This window comes from Labrus mixtus, chromosome 18 (assembly GCF_963584025.1).
Source record: "Labrus mixtus chromosome 18, fLabMix1.1, whole genome shotgun sequence".
NCBI lineage: Eukaryota > Metazoa > Chordata > Actinopteri > Labriformes > Labridae > Labrus > Labrus mixtus.
In genome coordinates this window covers 10524081-10536693 of record NC_083629.1, presented here as the reverse complement: position 1 = coordinate 10536693, position 12613 = coordinate 10524081, and the positions used below count along the sequence as shown (strand labels likewise).

The 12613-nt window shown below is 40.5% G+C and overlaps 2 protein-coding genes across 2 annotated transcripts in view; one reads left to right on the top strand and one right to left on the bottom strand.

Moving 5' to 3' along the window:
• si:ch211-195o20.7 (cytospin-A) overlaps positions 1-12613 on the top strand; it is a 404502-nt gene that overhangs the window by 215540 nt on the left and 176349 nt on the right. The window lies entirely within an intron of this gene.
• dlgap2a (discs, large (Drosophila) homolog-associated protein 2a) overlaps positions 1-12613 on the bottom strand; it is a 59739-nt gene that overhangs the window by 22679 nt on the left and 24447 nt on the right. The window contains exons 4-6 of the mRNA XM_061063061.1: positions 11992-12151; positions 11026-11242; positions 2810-2869 (exon numbers count right to left, since the gene is read on the bottom strand). Of these exons, the coding sequence (XP_060919044.1) occupies positions 2810-2869; positions 11026-11242; positions 11992-12151 (437 nt within the window). The remainder of the gene's footprint in view (positions 1-2809; positions 2870-11025; positions 11243-11991; positions 12152-12613) is intronic.

Here is a 12613-nt window from a genome sequence, read left to right as displayed (position 1 = left end):
CAAAATTGACTTCTCACGGATGAGGAGATGCATTAGGATAGAATGACGAAGATGGGGAGAGAGAGAGAGAGAGAGAGAGAGAGAGAGAGAGAGAGAGAAAAAAAGGGATGTAGAGGTGAGCAAGGGAACAGGAGGAGACGGAATCTGCACAGACTGGAAGAGAGAAGTTTTTCTGTGTGTGGGTGCGTTTGTGTGTGTGTGTGTGTGTGATGGAGAGAGAGTATAAATCAGGGAGCGAGGAGAGATCAAGGGAGGAAAGAGATGACCCATTCAGGGGGCATGATTCAGCAGGAGGACAAAAATAGAGCCATTATAAGCAAGCCAGTAGTGCAAAGGGGAGTCATAACTCTCGTTCCCATCTTGGCTGTGGCAGTATTACTCAGCATTGAGATTTCATCTATACTGAGCACAGCTACTGCACACTCATTCATACACTGTCAATCACCTGCTTGTGGCTTAAGTGTTAAAATACATACTGTATGATGTAGACAACTGTATAATCAACAAAATGACACATGATGGAGAACACAGACTGAAAATAAAACCACAAGTGGTGTTTTGGCCAATAACCAAGCTCATCTTTTGTTCCAACTTGTCAAATTGAACTCAACACCTTTGCTAACACAATGCCAGGCAGATAGCAGAGTGTTCAAATGGAAAGCTAAGGCTCAAATTTTACATCATAGCAAGGTGCGCCACCAAAATCCAACCCCCCGTTTGTGCACTCAAATTCAACACTGTAATTCAACTAAGTGCAAATTTGGCAAAGAATTTATACCACTTAAGTCAATCATTAACTTAAGCCCATTCCGGCTTCACTACCTACAGTAATGTTGTGCTCCTAAGTTTTCTTTCACTTCTTACACACGGTTTTGAGGTCACTGCAGCAAGAGGAGCAAACATGACAGGAAAATGTGCATCAAAAGTTCAATGGATCGTCTGGGTTCTGTCATTCATTTTTAAATAATTACAGCCAACTGAGCTTGGCTATCAAGACAGTTAAACAACGTATGAAGTATAAGATGGTTGGATTTGAAAGCAAAGAATTACTAACTATGCTCATCAAACCCCAGTGTAATTCAGAAACAAACTAGCATCAAGTAGCTAAAAACATCCACTTTCAGAAAACTTTGGATGAGGTCGTATCCCAACATTTCGACGACAGAGGAATCTTTGGAAAGAAGTTAATATATTCAGAGTGAATACTCTGTTTAATCTCTCTTTCCTTCACACAAACATATACAAACAACCACCACTGTGCCAGTGAGGCTGATTAACGTGAGTCACAAAGGCAGCGATTCAACCACTCTATCTCTGTTAGTACCTCTCCATCTATCAGACCTGGCTTGTATGCTAACATAGGGGCGGGGGTGGAGGGAGAGTTGAGTGGCACGTCGTTAAGAGTCTTTCTCCCAGATTGGATTTATCACTGTAAAGGGAATGTGAGCCGTTTGTTTTTGCAGCAGGCTTTTAAGGATATGTAAATGATCCGGAGGGAAGGAGGGAGGGGAAGATGGATGGTCAACTCTATTATTGGCGATGTCACCAGTGATGCAGGCAGAAACAATAAAGGAGTAAGTATATAAAAGAAAGCCATAAATAGATAACACCAGGCTGGCTGAGTCGTTATTCAATCTGATTTAAGCAACAATGGATTTTAAAGTTTGAAAACATACAGAGCTTTTTGATAAATCGCTAAGAACAAAACTATTGTTTGCAGCATACACACCCCCCTTCTATCAGCAAATATTTCATTTTATAGCCAGTTCCTTTTGATCTGTGTATAAAGGATACTATTTTCCTGCACATTATGCCTCAGATGTTGACCTGCCTGTACAGGTGTCACACTACATCTGGCATTTGCACCAAAATACATACGAATACAAGCAAATGGCTAACTTACTGCATCATAGACTACAGGTAATTAGAAAAGCATCCAAAGGTGTGTGTGTGTGTGTGTGTGTGTGTGTGTGTACGCTTCCGTGCTAAAACAGACTTTGCAATGGAGGGGTTTTGTGGCACATTTAAGAAAGTGACATTGATATGTCAAGGGACAAATGAAAAATGACTTTGAACAATTGAAGTCCATAATAACTGCAGTTCCTGTTGAAGAAAATAGCATGTTGTTTAATAGTGTACTAGAGGAACTGTGCAGCATGAAGTTTGAGAAGTAGCACTGTGTCTCAATGTTCATTTTTATTTATATTTCTTCTTGTATGTTCAATTACAGTTTCCCTGGATTGTACTCATGTATTTCATATAATATACATGTATGGAGAAAAAAAATACATACACACATATACATTTATATATATGTGTGTGAGTGCGTATGTGTGTGTATACATATACTATCAAACATAAAAAATAGCAAAATGTCAATCTTTTAAAAAGAGTGTATTGGAGAAACTGAATGCTCCCATCAGGTTAGCTGCAATAGGTTAAAATGCCTTAAAAAACAATATTATTAAACATACATTTACAAAGACTGCAAAGCAAGGACAACTGACCAATGGACAATATGCATGCATAAAGAAATAAGTCTTTCTAGTGATAATGAGTCTTCTTTTTTTACACAATGAACTCCTAATTGCAAGTTTGAGTATCCCTTGCTTGCTCACCGCATATTTACTTGCAGTTCATTATTCTTGCAGAAGTCCTCATTTGCTTTCTCTGGCTGTGAATGTGTGGTAATTGGAGATGCCTCAAATCATTTAAACATGTGCGTAGCAGCATTTGGCCACAGGACAACTCATTAAAATAACATCCCTGACAAATAGAGAAATGGATTAGCCCCAGGTAGGAGGTTTACCTGGGGTTTGTTGATGAGTCCGATCAATGCTGCAGGTGGAGGGGAGGCAGAACTGGATCCCTGAAAACAAGCGAGTGGGGTGGATATTCAGAAAAGTGGGCACATCTGCCCAAACATAAAGTACAATTTTTCAAATAACATAAAGCATACACAGAGTGACAGAGGGGATCCAGGGAGTGATGGTAAGCAGTTCCCTTTACAGTTTGGTGAACAGAAACATTGTTCCTTTCGGAAAAATTACAACAATAAGAAACCTTTTTTTTCTTATGTGACTCAGATTAGATTTTTTACAACAATGTGAGAATGGAATGAAGAACTGGGCCACTTTCATATATGTATTATCACACGATCCTGATACAGGCCACATTTAAAAAGACATGTCAACAACCAAACAGAAAAATCAGAACCAAGCAAAAACCATCTGAATTTAGCATTAAAGGTTACATATTATACTCCTTTTCAGTTACAAAAAGTCTAAGAGGTCCACAACACATGTCTGTAGAGTTTCTAGCCAAAAGTCCAGTCAGATCCTATATTTGATAATGCCTATAAACCCATCTATTTCAGCCCTGCTCACAACAGGCTGTTTCTGTGTTTGTAGCTTTAAATGCAAATGAGCTGTGTCTCACCACGCTACTCTGTAAGGGCTTGGGCTTGCTCCATGCCCTATTGTTTACTGTGTGAAGTCAAACTTGGAAGGCAGAACAAACACCTAGCTGTGGGAGTGTCACCCACCTGTCACCTGGGGGAGGGGTTAATGCCCTTGTGACATCACAAGTGGAAATTCTTTAAATGGTCTGTTTGAGCACACTCTTTCTGAAAAGTGGAGCAGGCTAAAGAAGAAGAGGATGGACTTTTTTTCATATTTGGAGGGTTTTTAGACAGGCTATGGACACATATTAGTGTTAGAAAACCATGGTAAAGTGTATATATGACCTTTAAGGCTTGCGGTGATAATGCCACCTAAATTACTTTAAAATACCATCATTGTATAAACAAACCAAGTGCTTCTTTTACAAGAGCACCATGAGAAGGTGACTTATTCAGTTTGGATATTTGACGTCTTTATTAAACAGCATTCATTCATACCATTAAAGAGTCCATATTATGCCATTTTTGGGGTTTGTATATTTAATCTACGTACCTACTTTTGTACGTTCACAATAGATAAAGTTTAAAAAAATTGTCTGTTTTCATGTACTGCTCCTCCTTGCTCCCTCTACGGTCTGAGTCCGTCAGCTGCACTCTGCTGAGCCCAGACTGTTAGACCCCATGTGGGCCAAGTCTGCTCTGATTGGTCTGCCGATCCGCTCTGTCGTTATTGGTCAGTTGCTCTGCACGCGTCTCGGAAATTTCAACATGAGCTGCAGGGCTTGCCACAACGAGCCAATGGGCTTAGATCAGTGATCTCACACTGACAATGACGTCGGACTGACAATTTTTTATCGAGGGGGGCTAGAACAGAGCGTTACATGCAGCTAATGTTACAGCTAACAGGAGGACGTAGGAGAAGGCGCGTTTCCGCGGACTTTTAATTTTTGCACACAGATGTGCCTAAACATGCACAGGACACTTGGAAAACACACTAAAGGGCATATAAAACCAGAAAAAGCATAATATGGGACCTTTAATATATCTGAGTTAATACTTCTGAATTCTGAGGTTAATAGATCAACAGCCATCATCTGACCTTGCTTCATGACTTTGCTCCAAACATAGTTTAACCACTGACCAGAAACTGCTACACCCTCAAAATACAGTATATTTTCAAATGGCTAGCAGTGACTCCACTGCGGGAAAAATGTGCCTGATTTCAAAACAGCCAATGAGACCTCTGACTTTATAGTTATCTAAATAAAGAATCAAATCTAGTTCATGCTCTTAATTGCTACTGTCAAGTCTTCAATAAAGCATGGTTTTAATGTAGTAGATAGGGTTTCATTTAGAGATTAATGGAAAATATTGGAATTTTCCTTCTGGTAGTGGCTAGATTGTGATGAAAAGAAAACTAGCTTCCATGGCAATCATAATGAAAGGTAATCCCATTCGTATTGTCCCATGATAGCTATGTGTACCTGATTTCTTGGTGATGATATTTGCCATTGTTTAATCTTGTTACTCAAGAGTGTTTCTGCACAGGTTATAAACGATGACAGATCTATACAGAAAGCAATCAAATCAATCATGTCAACTGAAGAGAAGCATTTGAGTCCTCCTGCATGCCCCTGAGGCACTAAGCTTCCGTGTACAGTTTTTGCAGAATATAATTGGAAACCTTGTTAAATAGACAGTCAGGTAGCTTTGTCTAATTTCTCTGCAAAATCCACCTTCAGGTATGCAGAGATTTCAACATGACTGAATCCTGAAGCAGTTTATTTTCTGATTATTTCTCATGAATATAAATAACAACACTGCTGTGCAGGTTACATTTTACATTACAATTTTGCAAACAAAATGTTTAACATGGAAGAGGAATTTGGGGAAAAAAAAGGTTCGGGCATTCTACTGCCTCGAAATGAGGAAAATGAGAACAATACAACCTAATTAACTTTCCATTCCCTTTCAAAACCTTTCAGTCAATTTAGCAAACTTTCATAAAGTGCTCTGCACATTCACAATTCCATCAACATGGGAGAAAATCCTTTTCTGGAGGCTCATTGATGTTCAGCTAAGATGTTCTTTTCACTTTATTAGAGCACAGACATGAGTGGGCCATATAAAGCCCATTAAGTTGATGGTTAGCACAGATGTATCTTATAATTTGCCTGGCTATTTGGCAGTTCATTGTATGTAACAGAATTCTGCATCTTCAGGGATAAGTAGGCATTTCCCATTACACCTTATATTGAATCAAAACCATGATAAGAATTAAAAATGTACAATGAGGCACCGTACATGAAATAAACAAAATATTTAAGCCATCTGTCATGCAACATTACACCATTATTCAGTCATCATTCAATGTCACACATATTAAAAATAGCCATGATACACACCTCCTTTTAGAAAGGAACACAGTTACACATCACATTACACCTCTGTCCCAGTTGTGATACATTCTCAGTCTTTGATTCCTGAGCATGAAGATGATATCTTACAGTAAAAAATACAATATCACCTTTCAAGGAGGCCTGTTAATACTATAGTCAGTATGTTTACATTTTTTTTTAAATACATCTATTATATTATCTATTGTCCAGCAAAGATGTGTGTAAATGTGCTGTATGCTGCAAGGTGTACTTGGATGTAGGTAACATAGGGTTGTGAAAATATAGTTTTCACACTGTTGAAGTATGTGATATTTCCCCCCGAGAAATAAAAAGTACTGTTCCAGCTCCATTCAAAATATCATTTCACAGCATGACTAACTTCTGATTCAAAGAGTCCATCAATAGCTCACATAGTAAACATTATGTCCTTATAGTTATACGATAACTGCCTAGAATAACTTCACTCCACTCCAGAGTGACAAATACAGTAGAAAAACAAACAAAAAAAGGATTGTTTTCATCAGCAATTCATGGATTGTCTTGACCTATGTTTAAGGCCATGTAGTCCATAGTCTGTAGAGCTCCAGATAGTCTCTTAAAATGAATATGTAAAATGTCTTTGATGTAATACATTGACAAGAACATTAATTACTGATGTGTCCACCAATCAAAAAAGGTAACCATAAATTATTAGAACCGTCCTGGAAGATAATTCACATCAGTGGTGACAACAGCTTCAAAAAGGTACATACTGTTTTTAAGCAAATGTTCAGTTCATTCAATTGGTCACCCCCTGGAGTTTAACACATCTTGCAGTAAAATTGAATCCTTGGGAGATTGTTTTTGCTGCTACCAGTGAAGTCTTTTTTCTGGAATCTTACTTAAGGTTTGTTAATGAGGAAGTCCTTGCTTTGAAAGCCAATGACCGTGTGACATTTAGTTCTGTACTTTTCTCTACAGTGCATAGGCAACTACTGACCATGAACTATACACGTTCACTCATGTACCACTTGTAGCTACATTTTGTCTGCTGAGAATGAGGTATGAGGTCACAGAGTGAGAGACACATATGTGATTTCTGCACTGTTGTACTCGTATCTCCCGCTCCAGAGTTCCACACTGGCACTTCTGTGCATTGATTCTCTTCTCTCGGCCTTCCTCTGCCATCTGTACCACAGAAAGGCTTGATTGCTTGAGGACGTCTCTGTACTGCTTGCTATCTCTTCTTTTATGAGTTCCCCCTGGGATATGGCCGTGCACTCCAGTGTTTCTACCAATGCACCATCTAGTTGAATTTGTGACTGGTCCAGTGAGGGTATGTCTTCGAGATCTGGTGTTGATTGATCTGTGTCTGGCGCTGGACTTGTCGGTACAGAGTCTATTTCGAAAGATGTATCAGGAGAAACTGAACTTGGAGGGGAAATTGTGACAGTGACCAGCGGTAGTCTGACTCCATGTAAATCTGAAGTGACTTCTTTAGGCATGTGAGCTAAACGATAATCCATCGCTGGATCCAAACAGGCAGATTCAGTTGACTGCAAAAGATCCAAGGAGCAGAGTGTGTCGGGGTCAACAGTGGTTAGAGGTGAGGTTGAACAGTCGAATTGGTAGATAGGTTGATCTAAATCCTCTGTGTTGGATGGAGAGTCAAAACTCAGATCGAATGGCTCCGGTTCAGGGTCCATGAAGACTGAGTCAAGATCATCTTGATCTAGGGAGGTCAGCATGACTAAGTCAAAGTGGACCAGATCAGCATGGTATATTGGGGTGGTATCAAGTGGTTCAGGAAGCGGTGGCCAGTCTGAGTCTTGAGACTCTGGTTCAATGCTGGGTTGAGTTTCTTGTGAGCTGGAAGTTAAGGTTAAGATTGATGCTGTTTGCTCAGGGGGAGGCTCAATGGGATAATCTGGAAAGGTGATGATGGGATCTGGATTCGAGTCACTGTCAGTTGGACTTGCAGGAGAGTCTGTGTCAAGGTACTCTGATATCACAATAGAAGGACACCCAACGACAGATTCTAAATTAGAAGATTTAACAGTATCAAGACACAGTATGGGCACTTCACAGACTGAGGATGGGCCTTGACTAATGGGGTCAAATGATGATGCCTGAGTCAGGTCTGATAATTTTTGTTCTAAATCTTTGGAGTCTACAGGCTCTGTATTTTCCAATACTGAATAGGGCACAGGAGTTGGGTCTTGAGACAATGGATGTGGCTTGACTACAGTGACAGTATCTGGAGACTCTGGATCTGACATGACGCCATCGTCATGTTCATCTGGTGGAGACACTGTAACTACAGGGACAGGATATGGTAGCTGTATCTTATCTCTTTCAATTTGCTTAGGGTCTTTGGATTCTATATCATCAGAATGAGATTGTTTAGTGTCTGAAAGAGATAAATTAGCTGTGCCTAAATTTATTTGCACTTCTTCTTTCACTGTCTTTGAATTCTTATGGTTCTCAAGGGTTGCTTCTGAGGAAATAGGCACTGCAATATGAGGTTTAACCGGCTCACTGGTCACTTTGTCAGGTGAAGTCATAGTTGCATTGGTTGGTACCTCAGGTTCTGGTTCTGTTTTAGCCCTAAAGGGAAAATGAGTTAAGTCCAAAGGCTCTGGTTGGCCTGCTCTAACAGAGCTTGGAAGTATCGGATCCAAAGAAAGTGGTATGGCACTCTCCACGTACATTGACTGTGGACAGGCAAGAATGCCTGGGTCCATAGATAGCTGTTTTGGTAGTTTGTGACGGGCACCTTTCTTTTCCTCTTCTTCTGGACAATTGACAGCCGCATCTGCAGTGCTTTGTCGGACCAGGACCTTGCTTCTTGCCTGGGTCCCCACAGACACTTTTGATACCTTCGGTTTCTTTTCTCTAGCAGCCCCAGTGCCTCTATCTGCTGCAGAGGTTCCAAGTCCTCCTGCCCCTACCCCTGCTCTTGGTCCTGTCCCTGTTCCTGCCCGAATCCCTGCGCCTAAACCAATCTCAGCTCCAGCAGCAATGTTTCCCCCTTGGGGGGACCATGTATTGTAATGCTGCGTGAAAGTGTTGAAATTACTGTTGAAAGCACGGAGCTCTTTACAAAGGTCCCTCCTTAGGTCAGCCAGCTCTCGACGCATGGCTGAGACCTCTTCCTTCCATTGCATGCTGATAGCTGCAGCCAAGGTAGCCGACTCTTTGATACTGGCCTGGATGGCTTTTGGTGAGGGCCGCTCTGGGGCACTAGATCTGGGGGATCTGAAGACACTTGGAGAAACAGGTGGGCCAGACAGAGGTTTGGCCTTAGCTCCCATGTTATCTTGTTGGTAAAGCCTGTCTCTTCTGATGGGGCATCCTAGATCATCATGAGCCAAAGGGGCCGTGTCTGCCAATTCCTCATGTGTAATGGCTCGATTGGGTAAACAAGAGTCTTCCTGCACATAATTTCTGTCTGGAAGACAAATGTAGATATATATATCTGTAATTTGGCCACAGGTGTGAGCAGCTGGAGAAAATGTGCTTTTTGTTGCCACAAAGCAGTAACATTAAATCATGCACTGAATGTCATGAGTCAAAATAAGAAATTGGAAATCTACAGTGACTAATTGCTACCCTTGAATTTATTGTCCCAAATTCACTCATCTGTTTTTACTTGAAAGGTATTTTACAATTTCTATTCCAGATTTCCTTCTGTCTATGATATCATTAAACATTTACACCAGTGTATCACTGGGAAGGACGACCCATTTTGACTCATTTCGGTTTATGGTTTACACTGCCTTCTCAACCTTATTTTGTAGCATGCATTCTTTACATCTTTTCAATGCACAAAGCTGAAACTAGTCTCCCAGAACACAACACAGAAAATGAACACTATTTCAAATAAATGAGGTGTAAAAACAACCCTTGCATGCTCTTCTGCTTTAGACAAAGAAAGAAACGTGTACTTTGTGCAATGAAAAGAGGCAAAGATGAGCGAAGCTTCCAAACCATTTCCTATCAATCAGGAAGTACAGTATGAACCCTATTGAAAATTTTGAGATCATGTTTGACAGAGATATTCAAAGCACCGATCGCCCCATGTCAAATCTATCATGTACCAAACTCTATACCAGAAAAATGTAAAGATATTCAAGTGGACTGAGAAAGCAGTGTAAGCAAACATTTCAAGGTATGAAGAATTTGATCATAAGCACATCTCCAGATGGCCACACCTCTAACCCTCCCTATTACTGAGCAAGTGATGTTCTTGAATCTGCAGTGGGAAAAGGTGGAATCCTGTCATACTTCTTGTCCTGGGAAGTTTTTCTTCTTTTCTTCCCACATTCTTCATCCGTACAAGGACATATCATTTCCTCTGTGAGTCCAGCAATCATGGGAATTGTTGAGAGCACCAGCAACTAACAGTTTGTAATCAAAACTCTGTATCATAAATAAATGCACGTGTCAGCTTAATAGGTTTAGATTTAATGCACCAAATTTGCATACATGATCAATGTGTCTAACCAGTGTGACAGGTCATTAACTGGTATATTCATTGTCAGCTTAAAGTTATCTATTATCCAGTTTGAGATGTGACAGTGTGGTGCTCTGTAATATGATCTCATTGTGTTTAAACATCAGCTCGACAATGACACAAAATAACTTGTGTGAAGTGAACAATCTGTTAGCAAAGAAATATCATATCAAGAAATGTCATATCATACACTGTTATACTTTTGCATGAATTAGGGTTACAAACGAACAAAGCATACTTTCTTCATGGCTGTTTCACCATTTTTCCCAGTTTGCAATACAGCTGCCAGTAAGTTCACAGGTGTTGCCAAGTGGCATGATAAAGCAAGTCAGATTCCAAAATGTTCAAGGAAAAGCAGTCCTGTCCTTAGTCTGACATGATTTGTATTGCTATTTGTGATTTTCAATAGGGTTCATAGCTTTACTCTCTGTTGCATCCAGAGGATGAGCAGATGAAGTACTGTATCTTTAATACAGCAGGATGAACTAGCACAGCTCACAAGAGCTAGCTACAGTAATCGTAGGTCCATCAAAAACAATGGAAACATACACAAGTGATTCATGCAAAGTTATGAAGCTGCTTGACAGTACAACCAGTTTGCACTAACTTTTCTGTAGTCATCCATTAACACAGGTCAATACTAATGTAAGCTTTTGTTTTTAAGCAAAATACAAACATCCAGGATGTCACAAATTGGAGGGTGCACATTCATTTTTATCTCCAATCCTCACCTGTGGTAGCCCTGATGGTGGAGGTGACAGTGGAGGCCATGGGGGGGATGCAGTCATCGTCTTGAGAGTAGCCGGCCTGGATGGCTCGCAGGTAGCTGTGACTCCGGGTTCTGAAGCAGCCGGGCAGGTCCAACGCTTCCATGGCCTGTGATTCCACCTCACTAAACACCGACTCACACACTGACTCAAACTGCCCGTTTATTTCTGATTCACTCACCTGTAAAGAATGAAAGCCATCAGCAAGCACTCTCCATGAATAGGTAAATGAGGATTTGCCTTTGTTTATCTGGAGAAATTAACTGGAAGGTTTATAAAACCTAACATCATTTACTCTGTCAATTTGTGTTCCAATAAAAAAAAAAAAAAAGGCAGAATATTCAGATAAGCAAAAGAAAACAGAGGAATCAAATAAAATGTTTTATATTGTAACAAAACAAATTTACATTTAAGTGTTGGCTGAAAATTGTGTTGTCATAATTCAACCATTAGAGATAAAATGATGGCCTGTTGACTTCTCTGCGTATCTTAATTGGTCACTAAACAACCAAACAATGGTCATAGATTGAAACAAAATTAGGTCGCACTGTGAAAAAGACATTTGCTGTAGGAGCTTGGTGGTTGATATTGACAAGAATATGTTTCCTTTGTCAGATGTGTATAATAAAACTTTACCAATTTGAAATGTATTTACCATCAAAGCTGCTCTACCATTTGGCAATATCAAGAATCAAAGATAAACATCTTGCTCTATTGGGATTTGGAATAAGTAGGGATTTGGTGTGCTTTTAAGACTCTGAACAAATCAATATGCCTCCTTTTTAAAAGGGAGATGAATATCTCAGAAACCCCTGGTGGAGAAACCCCCATTTACAAAGAACTTTAAGGTAAAATACATTTGAGTAAAATAAGGGATAAAAGAGATTTGTGAGTTTTCAATCATACCTAATTTAAGGGTAACAGACCCACCTGGCTCACTTGGCTGACACAGCTCGCCTGACTAAGGGTGCTGACAGCCCGCATATAGCTCTGGTTCCTGGAGCGAAACTTTGGAGAGTTGTAGTTGGTAGAGGGGTCCAGGGCAATGCTTGGGTGCATGTCCCTGGCGGCTTGCAAGTGGTAGCTCTGACTGAACAGAGAGAGAAAAGGGATAGCATGCAGGGAGTTAGTTCAGCTAGGTGACTAAAACTATAGCAATTCAATTTGGTATAATTCATTAACAAACAAGCAGTTCGGCTAGTTACTGCATGTGTAACCCAGAACTTCCACCAGATACGTGTGCATTGCGTGTCCGCTCCGGCCCGATGTGGCTCTGTTCACCCTCGTCCGTCAACACCCACAGGCTTTCTCTGTGCGCAGATGTTTTAATGTTGTTTTGGTGACTGACTTCCTGTCCTGCTCGATCTTTTCTGTGGTAAATTGATACGCCATGCTGCCGGAGCTGAGACAGAGCTGAGACGCAACGGAGCGGAGCCAGTGGAAGCACACACATTGAATAAAGTGAATAAAGCTCCGCTGCAGTAACGGAGCGGAGACGGGACACATCTGGTGATATTTGTCAGTAACATGGTGACAAACGTCAAGTGTTAGT